Source organism: Pipistrellus kuhlii, unplaced genomic scaffold (assembly GCF_014108245.1).
Source record: "Pipistrellus kuhlii isolate mPipKuh1 unplaced genomic scaffold, mPipKuh1.p scaffold_m20_p_3, whole genome shotgun sequence".
Taxonomy (NCBI): Eukaryota; Metazoa; Chordata; class Mammalia; order Chiroptera; family Vespertilionidae; genus Pipistrellus; species Pipistrellus kuhlii.
The window spans coordinates 150596138-150608486 of NW_023425529.1; the positions used below are offsets into that span (position 1 = coordinate 150596138).

General features: G+C 48.7%; 2 protein-coding genes across 10 annotated transcripts in view; one reads left to right on the forward strand and one right to left on the reverse strand.

The window, feature by feature from the left end:
• The window catches only part of FARP1 (FERM, ARH/RhoGEF and pleckstrin domain protein 1), a 282854-nt gene extending 277602 nt beyond the window's left edge, over positions 1-5252 (forward strand). For all 4 annotated transcript variants that reach the window (XM_045588750.1, XM_045588749.1, XM_036456564.2 and 1 more), the window contains 3 exons: positions 1216-1323; positions 1732-1883; positions 3758-5252. In XM_045588750.1, the coding sequence (XP_045444706.1) occupies positions 1216-1323; positions 1732-1883; positions 3758-3839 (342 nt within the window). In that variant the 3' untranslated portion in view covers positions 3840-5252. The remainder of the gene's footprint in view (positions 1-1215; positions 1324-1731; positions 1884-3757) is intronic.
• A 1272-nt stretch (positions 5253-6524) lies between these two features.
• The window catches only part of STK24 (serine/threonine kinase 24), a 100763-nt gene continuing 94938 nt past the window's right edge, over positions 6525-12349 (reverse strand). For 3 of the 6 annotated variants that reach the window (XM_036456570.2, XM_036456568.1, XM_036456569.2), the window contains one exon: positions 6525-9379. In XM_036456570.2, the coding sequence (XP_036312463.1) occupies positions 9343-9379 (37 nt within the window). In that variant the 3' untranslated portion in view covers positions 6525-9342. The remainder of the gene's footprint in view (positions 9380-12349) is intronic. The other 3 variants (XM_045588753.1, XM_045588754.1, XM_045588752.1) reach the window with 2 other exon arrangements.

A 12349-nucleotide genomic window follows, 5' to 3' on the forward strand; every position in this document is an offset into this window, starting at 1 on the left:
GCACCCCTGCTTCTCTGTGTCTTTCAGCCAGTGGGTGAGTGGCAGCCAGACAGGGGAATAGGGCACCCCCTCCCTCTGTGGCACCCCCCTCAGTTCAGCCGACTCCAGTTCACAGGACGAGCTCTACTTCCTGTGTCCTGTCAGCCCGATTTCCTTCATTCCTGTCTTCCTGTCGGACTATGAGCAGCGTGAGGGCAAACACATCTAAACCTCTCGTCTCAACTCCCGCCTTACTTAAGTGGGTACTCTAAAACGTTTATTGGGTGAAATACAAGTTACTGGACGAGTACCAAAGGGATGGAAGTAGACTCAGTATACTTTGTACGCATTCTGTTCGTTGGGGCAGACGTGGCCACGTAACCACTCGTAAGTGAACGAACAAGTCAGTCACATTCACAAAGCTGTGGCCATCCCACCACTGCGGTGAGTCTCCCTGGGAATGAGCTGCCATCAAGGGACATGAACAGCCTTCTCGGTATCTTCACAGCCAGTGACTCACCTTGGCTGCCTAGCCGTTCACAGCAACACTGTGTGCTCACAGGGGCTACCAGCATGCCCAGCCACTCACTCTTCCTTTAGCTCCTCGGGGGAGGTCACCTCTCCCTCCCAAAAGCCAGTGTTCTGCCCGGGCCACTAGATGGCAGCCAGGAGCCGCTGGTGTGGGGCTCAGGAAGGGCTCCTGGTGGAGGGGTGCTGGATCCCTACCTCTGGCTGCCATCACAAGGCACTGCCAATTTCGTGGCTTAACGAGATTTATGCCATGACTCTGGAAACCTAGGGCCAGCTCCAGGTCAAGAGGGCCAGCTCCCTCTCAAACTTGCAAGGGAGGATCCCTCCTCGCCTCGTCCCCTTGTGTGGTTTGCTGGCCATGGTGTTCTTTGGCTCGTCCATCCTTGCAGACCGTCTCTCCTCTCGCAGAAGGACACCCACCGTGGGGACTATGGGCCTGCCTTGCTTCCTTACAGCTTCCTCTTGAATTATAGCTGTGAGGGCGCCATTTCCAAGGCCACATTCTGAGGTCCTGGGGTTAGCGCATCTTTTGGGGAAGACAGGGACGTAATTCAACCAATCATAGGTGACAGGAGGAATTACCCACGTCATGTGGTCCCCGTACCCGAGAGGAAGGCCACTGTCAGTCTCAGGAAGCCCCCCTGGACAGAGGGGGACTGTGTGTGAGCCCCACCTGCGCGCCTCACAGGCCTGCTTGTCTTTCAGAACCAGCTGTCTGGGAACCTGCTGAGGAAATTCAAAAACAGCAACGGGTGGCAGAAGCTGTGGGTGGTGTTCACCAACTTCTGCCTGTTCTTCTATAAGTCACACCAGGTATGTAACCCCCACCGCACCCCGTGTCCCCCAGGGCAGGAGCCCTGTGACCCTTGGAATAGAGCCCTGTGTGCAGGCTGGGGAGAGCCTCAGGGACCCCCAACATTACACCCCCCCCCCGTCATGGGGCAGGCATGGAGAGAAAGCAACCGACAAGAGGCCACATGCATGAGACCCTCCCCTCAGGCTGACATCATTCGCTGAAGGGCGGCCTGGGTGCTGGTGGGTTGGGGAGGGGCAGTGACTGAACTGGTGGACTGTGTCCTGGCTGGGGTGCACTAGCGGCCCACAGAGCACTGGCCAGGACCAGGCGCCTCGGCTCCCCGAGCGGCTGCAGGGTAAGAGGCTGCAGCCCGGCTCAGCGCCGGTGGCCACCTCTCCACCGCCACCTTCCGTTGGCCTCCCCAGGACAATCACCCCCTGGCCAGCCTGCCCCTGCTGGGCTACTCGCTCACCATCCCCTCCGAGTCCGAGGACATCCACAAGGACTACGTGTTCAAGCTGCACTTCAAGTCCCACGTGTACTACTTCCGGGCCGAGAGTGAATACACGTTTGAGAGGTAAATGTCCCCCCTGCAGGAAAGGGCCGCTCCTCTCTTAAACAACAGGATCTCGCCCAGGCAGGCTATTCGGGGAGCCCACTGTGGGCATTCCCGCTCTTGTCCTTCCCGCCCTGGCAGGTGCTGAGGATGAATCGGGGTCCCTCCTCCGGAGTCCCCTTCTGCTCCCAGGGAATCATTCTCCATCCTTAACCTGCAGTGCTGGTTAACGATACACACTTTTAAATCTCTAATGTGTGTTCATCAGTCTGTGGCTTCTGTAGCGGTTTAGTCCTAACATTTCTTTCTTTTTTTAACTTATATTTTATTGATTTTTTTTACAGAGAGGAAGGGAGAGGGATAAAAAGCTAGAAACATCGATGAGAGAGAAACATCGACCAGCTGCCTCTTGCACACCCCCTACTGGGGATGTGCCCGCAACCAATGTACATGCCCTTGACTGGAATCAAACCCGGGACCTTTCAGTCCGCAGACCGACGCTCTGTCCACTGAGCCAAACTGGTTTCGGCTAGTCCTAATATTCCTGATGGGCTGTAGTCAAAGGTTATGTTTCCAGTCAAAAGACCCATATGAGGAAGTTTAGGGATCCTAGTGCCTCTCAGAGTTCCCTTATCAGTGAGACTCAAGACAGTAGAGCCAGACCATGTTTGACCCGTGGCTTCAGTCTGTCACTGAAACGTCAAGGGTGAATTCTGGGCCCCTGGGACGGCACCCTGAGGAGACTGTGTCCGCTTCTGTATGGTGTCCTCGGGGCACAGACAGGGCACAGTCTCCAACCTAACTTGTCTCCTCACCACCTGCTGACACTGACCCCCGATGGGCTGGCTTTGCGCTGAGCACAGTCCCTAAAGAGAGCGCAGGGGCTTCAAACCAGGACCACCTCCCATAACCTCCCACAGCGGCGGCCTCTAGGCTCACGGCTTGAGCAGTGAACCGGGGCAAAGCAATTCTTAAACTTGATCCCGGGCTAGAAAGTTTATCCAGGTTGGAATCTTGTCACTGCCGTGGCAAGGATAAGCCAGCCCTCAGTGTGAGGCCCTAAAAAGACTTACGCTTACGGATCGTCCAGAGCCCAGTGTAAGCTCCACGAGGGCAGGAGGTTCGGCACACCACGTTTTCTCAGCCCGAGTGTCGTCTACATTTTATTTATTTGTTTGTTTTTAGAGAGAGGGAGAGAGAGTTAGAAACATCTGTGAGAGAGAAACATCGATCAGCTGCCTCCTGCACACCCCCTACCGGGGATGTGCCCGCAACCAAGGTACATGCCCTTGACTGGAATCGAACCTGGGACCCCTGAATCCACAGGTCGACGCACTATCCACTGAGCCAAACTGGTTTTGGCCGCCTACATTTTAGACCAGACGTTCTGTGTTAGGGTCCATGCTGTGCACCCTGGCCACTACCCCTCCATGTCAGTTGCTCTCCCTCCGTTGTGACAACCGGCAACCTCTCCAGAAAACGCCAGTGTCCCCAGGTATCTGAAAACTGCCCGTGTCCCGCACGTACTCAGACACAGAAAACAGCCCCGTACGCAGGGCGGGATGCACATCAGTGTCCATGGGAAGGGTTACGAGGCAGAGCGTTCGTTTCTCAACAGCCAGGCGCCCCCTCACCGCTCACGGCTCACAAGAGACGGGCTGCCTGCCACGTCTTGGACATGGCACGTCTGTAAACTTTGTACAGGGAGGGCCACAGTTCTCAAACAGACCGAGGAACACCCGAAGGCACCCTAACCCTGCTTTCTGTTACAGGGGTGTTACGGTTCGTTTAAGAACTCACCTGCTAGCATGGCAGGTGACAAGTAAGACATCCGAGACGTGCGTTTGTATCCATAAAACGTGGCCCCTGACAGCCGTCTTGCTTTCTTGCTCTAGGTGGATGGAGGTGATCCGAAGTGCCACCAGCGCGGCCTCCCGGGCCCACTCTCTGAGTCACAAAGAATCCCACCTGTACTGACGGCCGGACGCCGTCAGCCGGCTCCGCCGTGGCTGCTCTCCTGGCAGCCGTTCTGTTAACGATGCCTAGTAAAATGAACGCCTGTCTGGAAAACACAAACCTGGTTTTACGGCCTCTCTCACCTGTCTCTGCAGAACCATGTCTAACCTTGTCTCTCCGCCGTCCGTTTCCCACCCGAACAGAAGCGCCCCCACCTCCGACGCCGGGGGCACCTCCTGTCCTCCCCTCGACGGGCTGTTTCGAGCTTGTGCCAGTATTAAAGCACTGTCATTGATGTAGTGCCAAATGACAACTCCCCCCTCCACGACTGCGCCTTAACGCAGTCCACACACATCCGTTTGACCAAAAGACAGGGCAAGTGCTCTCCTTCTCTCTCCGGGCTGCTGCATTTTATGAAAACGGATTCTCCAGTGTTTGCAATACACACGGCACAGTCTTAAGCAAATGAGATCATTTTCAGATTTCGCTTTTCTCCCCCAATCTTTCTACTTTTATAATAATAGGACGTTACTCCTTTGATTAGTAAGCGATTCGCCGCACACGATGTGCCACTGTGGGGTCTCGCGCTCCCGTGAGACGCCGGCTCCCAGACCCACTTCCTGGTGCAAGCGGACCAAACTGTCCGCGCGATGACTCTTGACGAACTGGAGCAGAAAGTCCGGTGCGACGTCTAGACTATCACTGTACTGTGTGTGAGTGGTACATAACCATGGGAAGATATTAAGCTGTGGGTGTTTTGCTGTCTGTTTCACAAGCATGAAGCCTGTATGTCCGTGAGCAGGGCCATTTGTGATGTCGCGTTATGGAATTTGTGAGCTCCCGTGGGTGTGCGAACGCCCTGAAGGCTGGTGCAGAGTGTCTCCCCCCTCCCCTCCCCCACCCATCGTCATTCCTATCTGTATCCTCCTCAACTGTGGTTTGGAACTGCGCGTTCAGTAGTAGTATATATCGTGCCTGTCTCCAAAAAGCATTCTTTTTTCTTTTGTATACTCATTCCCCCAGGTACGGGGTAGGACAGTATGACATTGCACAACCTTGACAGTCAGACAACACAGGGAATATGGTTTCCAGTCACACTGGGCCTACTAGTCAGAACCCGTCTGCCTGTTCTCTGTGGGAGCGGTGGCTGCTATTCCCCGGGGTCCCTAAGCCCTCTCTGAGGGGGTGCGGCAGGGCGGCCGATCAGCACAGCCCTCCCCTCCCCACCACTGCGGGGACAGCCCCCACCTAAGGCGCAGGACTCCGTGGAGCTGTGACTGGCTGCGTGGGCTCGGCAATGTACACAAGGACGAGTAGCTTGAGATGTGTTAATCATTTGCCTTACAATGTGTACCAGATGGTTTTAAGTACTAACAAAAGGGAATAAAAATACCTCACGCCACAATCCAGCATACTGAAGTTTTAAGGCAAAACCACCTACCTTGTCTCTTGGTTTCATTTTCACCTAATTCGGGTGGGTGGGTGTGTCTGCCGGCGAGGGGCGGAGCTGGCTGGTCACTGCAGGAGAAGGGTGGGGGGGGGAGAGAAAAACTCTTCAAGACAGCATTTTGCAAAACATATCTTGTAGAGTCTGCACCTGGAAACCAGGCATTCCTAGGAGACGGATCCCGGGGGCTATGTAAGACAAGGACTAAACTCGGTGGAGGAGGGGGAAGCAGACAGGGAGGGGCCTTCGAGATGAGTTCCCTGAGGCTTCTCCCATGTACACCCCAGGGGCAAGACCAGCGCCCCGATGGCAGGCCGGAGCAGGAAAACTCCCACCTCGGTATTTCTGGGTCCCAAACCGTTTGCTGGAAACGGCTCAGATCTGAGTAGCACCTCTGTGCTCCCTGCTCCCGTGACTCCAAAGAACCTAACTCTGGCGGGGCTTGGTGATTGAGCGTAGACCTATGTACTGGTCACTATTCGATTCCTGGTCAGGACACATGCCTGGGTTGCAGGCTCAATCCCCAAGGGGCGTGCAGGAGGCAGATGATCAGTGATTCTCATCATTGATGTTTCTTTCTCTCCCTCTCCCTTCTCTAAAATCAATAAACACAGCCAGGACTGGTTTGGCTCGGTGGATAGAGCATCGGCCTGTGGACTTAAAGGTCCTGGGTTCGATTCCGGTCAAGGGCATGTCGGGTTGCAGGCACATCCCCAGTGGGGGGGATGCAGGAGGCAGCTGATCGATGATTCTCTCTCATCGATGTTTCTAACTCTATCCCTCTCCCTCAGAAAAATCAATAAAATATATTTTTAAAAATAAAATCAATAAAAATATTAAAGAAAACTAAGTCCAAATCATATGGGCAATTCACTGCCCCCAAGCTGCCAGGAACAGTTTCAGAGCCACCCTCTGCCTTTGGTCCATCCCAGCCATCACAAAAATGCCACAGGCTGAGGGGGGCTTATAGTTCTGAAGGCTGAGAAGTCCAAGATCGAGGTGCCGGCAGACTCAGTGTCTGCTGAGAGCTTTCCTAGGTCACAGCCAGCCTCATCGCATCTTCACATGGTGGAAGGGCGAGGGGTTTCTGTGGTCTCTTCTGTGTGGACACTCATCGCACCAGGAAGGCTCCAGCCTCATGGCCCAATCCCTTCCTCCTAGTGCCGTCGCACTGGGCATTAGGATTCCAATATATGAATTTGGGGGAGAGGGATTCACTCTATTCCCTCCACACATAAGACACAAACTTACAAAAATCATTGTTTTCTGTGAACTTTATTGACCCTTGCGTGATACAGTACCTGTGCTTAAGAACACACCTTGCAGCACTCCCCATTTATTGCCATATTTTATAGCAGAAATACAGAAGCCGTATTTTTTAAAGAAGAACATATAAAAACGCTTATAAACAGACCATATGTTTTGCCAAAATAAAGGTACAAATGCTTACATGAAGAACTAGACACTCCACAAGACCAATTTGAGAACGAAACTGTCAGATTCGGAAGGTGTGTGGCACTTGGTTACATCAAGACTGTCGGCCCCCTGCCTCGGTTTCCAAAAGGTGGTAGCTGTGCTTGTGTGAGAAACCGTCTTCTCCCGCTGGGAGCGCCACCACCATCTGCAGTCTCTACGGATAAGCTTTTAGCTGCTGGGGTTTGGCATAGAGAGACTTCCGAGTGTTAGTAAATCCATCCCGAGTGCTGAGCTCCCAGGTCTGGCTCAACACCAACAGCAGTCTACACGGTCGGAGGCAGGTTCCCTTGTAGCTCCGGTACCCCGATCTGTCTTTAATAAAGGACTTGCAGTGGACACCCAAATGCTAGCCTCCCTGGTAAAGAAGATGCCCTTAAAAACAAGCCGAGTCTGTGTGGCTACAGAAAGTAACGGTTCAGAAGAGATTGAATGTACTTTTAACATTCAGTTAAACCGCATCTTTCCCAGGAAGCTTAATCAACAGACTATACTTCCAATCAACTAAGAGAGTCGTTTTCTACTTTACCTGGGAGATAGCATTGTGTATAATAACCTAGTGATTGCAGACTATCTACTAACCATTACTCGTATTTAAGATTGGCTTCGGCGTCTTGATATGCCACTGTCCACTGGCAAATTTTAGGACCTTTAAGTCAGCTGCTGTCTAGGTTGTCCATCTTAAAATCAGACAAGCACTTTGGGGGAACACTGCTCGATCTTTGAGTGATTCTCCTGTAATGAACAAAACTCATCTTTGGCTTAGGCCTCACAATGGGAAATCAAAGCTCCCGCATACAGAATACTATTGGAAACACAAAAAGGAAACACAAAATTTACTGTTCAAGTTAACATCCTTGCTGCAGAATAGCACATACAATAAGAATTAGCAACTCATTTCTGTGTCCCCTAACCAAAGTGTATCCTTTATAGAAATTTCACCCAAATCTACTTCTAATTAAAAAACAAAATTTTAGGATTTAAAACTACCAAACCTAAACAATAACCACCCACTCAAACGCCTCTCACTCGAGCCTCTGTCCTAACTTCCAGGGCGCTAGGCTGACAGGCTCCTGACCTTCCATCCCAGTTTACCCAGCATCTCCCTTGCTTCTGAAAGTCCTGTCTTCCCCTCAAGAACTTCCCCTCAACAAGAGGTGACTGATTCATATAAAAAATATAAAAGGGCCACGCATACCTCAGACAGTCAAATTGCTGTAAAAACTCTATTCCCATACCACAAGCCCAGAGATTGATGCCCCATTGGCAAGCAAGACCCTGTCACAAGCCAAGAAAAGTAGGCACCTGGCTGCCACGCTAGCAGACACAGGCTCCTGTAGGAGAACAAAATAACCCTTAACTGAGGTCCCTGGGAAGAGCGCGCGCAATTTTACAAATCAGCAGAACTCAATCCTATCTTCTCAGTGACTAATTCTTAAAGTTGCATAGGGAACTGACCTGAACATCCAGCATTTTGAATTTGGGCACTTCTTCCTGGCGCGTCCTAAAATGCCTCGTCTCACCACACAACCACACACATACACATACACACACACACACACACACAGCAGGCGCACTGCCCTCTCAAGTCATGTTTCAGAGAGTATGCAAGGGAAGTGTTATAAAATTTATTTGTGTGAGCATCCAGACATTTTAGATGGGAAAGACGATATGCAGCCTTCACTACAGGTGCAACAGAATGAGATGGGAGGCCGGACAGCTGGCGCGGCGCTGGCAGTGGAACGATTCCAAACGAATGTGAGACGAGAGCACTTCATCGGGGAGAAACTTAAAATAATAATTTAAAGCTTCGTGACACAAGATATGTTCCAATTTAAAACGCTAAGAAATAGTACCATCCATGAAAAAGGAAATCAACTTCTAAGTGTACCAAAAGGGTTGTAGGGCAAACGAGGAAAATTTTGCATTTGTTGAGGTACAAATAGGAGTGTTCCTTAAGAGGGGCATTAATTATTATTAATGGCAAACCCTGCAAATACAAAATAAAACCCAAATCACTGGTCACATAATTCAAAATTTACATGTAATAAAGGCAAGGCAATAGACTCAAGTTATGGCCTGTCAAATATTTACTCCACTGACATTATCTACAGAAGCACTTGGCCAATTTGTACACAGTGATTCCTTATGCACGCCAAAAGGGTTTCCGTAAAAATGACACTATATACAAATCTGTACACTGAGCCACCAGAGCGATTCTCCATCTCCCGGGGAGGGAGGGGGGAGCACAACTTAAAGCAGGATACCTGAGGTTCATTTCTTCAGTTGCCTTATCATATTCCCAAATATACATTTCAGGGTTTGTATTTGTTTCTAAAGACACTTTCCTTGATATGTGCACTATGGTTAAAATTAAAAAGAATAATAAAATAAATGGTCGCTGGAAGGAGCTGACCCTCCCCACATCTAGACTTCTCCGGCCGAGGCCGGCGAGGAAGGACGCGGGGGCCTGTTGGGGCCGCCTCGGCGGGGCCAGCCCTCGGTGCAGCTCTTCAGCGGAGTCAGCAAAGGCTTTCATTGACTGTTTAAAAGGAGCAGGATGAAGAAGAAAGGAAAAACAAAACCCCAAATGCCAAAGGAAGTTCAGTGGGACGAAGTTCCTCCACCACTTAGCGAGTATCTAGGAAAAAACAGAGAGAAATAGAAGTAAACAAATGTCATTCCTCAAAATTAAAAAATTAATTTGCAAAAATTCAAACAAGAACTAAAGTCCTATTAATCTTCATACACTGCCAAGTCATCAAAATATGGAGCAACTATCAATGGATTATTATATAAATTCATAAAAATGAACAAAAATCATGATCCCAACAAAAATTTTTCAGATAAGTTAATTTCAGCCACAAAAGAACTAAATGTAATAAAAACAAAGAATGTGGTTCAGCCTTCCACGAGAGAAAACCGTACCCATTTACTTATAATCAGATTGAAAAATCGGTATTAACCAAGGACAGAGTAAGATTCCAGGAAAGCACAAACATGGCTGGTTTGAGGGCCAGTGCAAAGAAAAACGTTTGGCCACAAAAAAGCTGAGGCTTGCTCAGGTAACCTACTTCCTGAAATGGTCTCCTAGGTTTTTGTAATTACAATAATTAGGAAGCAATCTGATGTCCAACAACAGAGAAATGGTTAAGTAAATAAAGTGGCTGAATAAAGGAACATATTAGAAATTGTAATTATATTTAAGCAATGAAACCTATACACAAGTCAATAAGTGCGCAAAATAGTACAGTTTTACAACTTGTTTATCCCAAACACAAAAGAATGCCCAAAAAAGTATGTGAGCACTATACTTTTCAGAAATGTAAAAAATCCATAAGTTCAAGACACATTATAATAATGGAAGGCAATGCACCAAAAATGATAACGGGCTAGAGTGGTGGATCATGTACACTTTCTTCTATTTTCCAACAATCCCACAGTATTGTCTTGCTTTGGAATATAAAGAAGAGTGCGAGGTCCTCTCATGGTCAGGATTCCCCCAGACACCTCAAAACGGACCCAGTCACAGCAGATGACTGAGGACACGTTTAACAGGACTTTCGTAAGTATTCCAACCTCGAGTTCCTCTTCCCAGGCATTTATAATACTCGGCACTCTGCCAGAGAACAAGTGCTCCCACAATTCCTCCTGAAAGGCATGCTTTAGCCACAGATCCTAAGGCTCACTTTTCAAGAAACATAAATGCCGAAATCCTGGGAGGAGTGGATCCACACAAAGGATCCGCATGTTAACTAAGACCTACAGGAAGCCTTTGAAATGCTTTAGAAAGGTGGTTCTCTTTTTTTTGTTTATTTGTTTTTAAATATATTTTTATTGATTTCAGAGAAGAAGGGCGAGGGGGAGAGAGAGAAAAACATATCAATGGTGAGAGAGAATCCTTGACTGGCTGCCTTCTGCATGCCCCACACTGGGGGTCGAGCCCACAACCTGGGCATGTGCCTTTAACTAGAATTGAACTGTGACATCCTGGTTCATAGGCTGATACTCAACCACTGAGCCACACCAGCCGGGCCGGTTCTCATTTTTGAGGTAATCTACTGACTAATGCACCTGGGAATAAAGTATGAGGCATGAGCAAGGGCCTCTGTGATTTGGTGGCATCTGGGTGAGGAACACAGGAAGAGCTTGGGGATCCCAGGAGGAGTAAATGGACAGTAGCAGCCAAGGCCTGGGGGCAGCAGATAAGGACCCCAGGAGCAGGGTCACCTGATGACGGAGGAGAAGACAGGATTCGCACACCACGAAGGAAAGAGACACAAGCAAGACCGGTCCAGGGAAGAAAAAGGATGCTGACTCAGCACGTCTAAGGCATCACTGGAAAGTAAAATTCAAACACAATGTGGACAGTGGGCAGTTATATTTGCATTATATATGGCCGCTGAGCGCCTGAAAGGATGTGTGTGAAACGTGAAACACACACTGGACTGCAAAGACTTAGTACCGAAACAAATGTGAAATACCTCACTGATGCTGCTAATACTGATTACATGTTAAAATGAGATTTTGGATGCAATAGGTTAAAAAACATATCTTAAAAACTAATTTCGCTTGCTCCTTTTTTTACTTTTTTTTAAACCTCACCTGAGGATATGTTTTTCGAATTGATTTTACTAGTAGAGAGAGGGAGGGGGAAAGGAAGAGAAACATTGATCAGTTGCCTCCCTTATGAGCCCCAACAAGGGACTGAACCAGCAACCTGGAATCAAACCTTCGACCTTTCACTGTACAGGAGGACATGCCAGCCAACTGAGACACCTGGCCAGGACTTTACAATTTTTTTTCACTTTTTTTTTAATGTGGCTACTAGAAAAATTTAAATTCTGTATAGCTCACATTATCTTTCTATTAGATAGCACTGGTACAGATTAGCTCATATTAGCAACTAAAGAAAGGAGAACTGAGAGAAAAACCAATTAAACACGCAGGCCACCACCCGAACCCTGCAGCTGCAGGGAAATCAAGTCACGTATATAAATCACTTACAATTTCAAGCAATTTGAGACCATGTGGAAAATATCAGTCCTAAAAAGTGACTCTACAAAAGCAGAAAACAAAACCCAAAACAAGATAATGCCAATGGTTTCTGGGTTAGTTCCATCTGTTCAAGATTTAAAGGTGTTTTTTTAATCAGAAGTAAATGTCACTAAAATGAGCTGGGAAGTGATACCAAGTTTCTTGTTGAAATTAAGAAAAACGGACCATTATTAAGTAACTAGAGGTCCAGCACACAAAATCCACATACTGGTAGGGTCCCTAGCAGCTGCCGGCTGCTGGCCTCCCAGCCTCTGGGGCCAAGTACTCCCTTCCTTCCTCCAGCCAGCCCCACCCCCTGGTTAAACTCCCAGATGAACTCCGGTCGAGGGAACAATCTGCACACTATGCTTTTATTATATAGGAAAGGAGAAAAGCTTATGGGATGCTAAGATAAAACATTTGATGAATGCTAGAACAAATCTATGTTAGAAATTACCTGCATACACACGGTGGATAGATACCCACAGACATGGGAACAACAGTGCTTGTGTGAGGATAAAGGGACCTCTTTATTCTGTTTTCCTTTGTTTCTGTAATTCATTAATATCAAAAG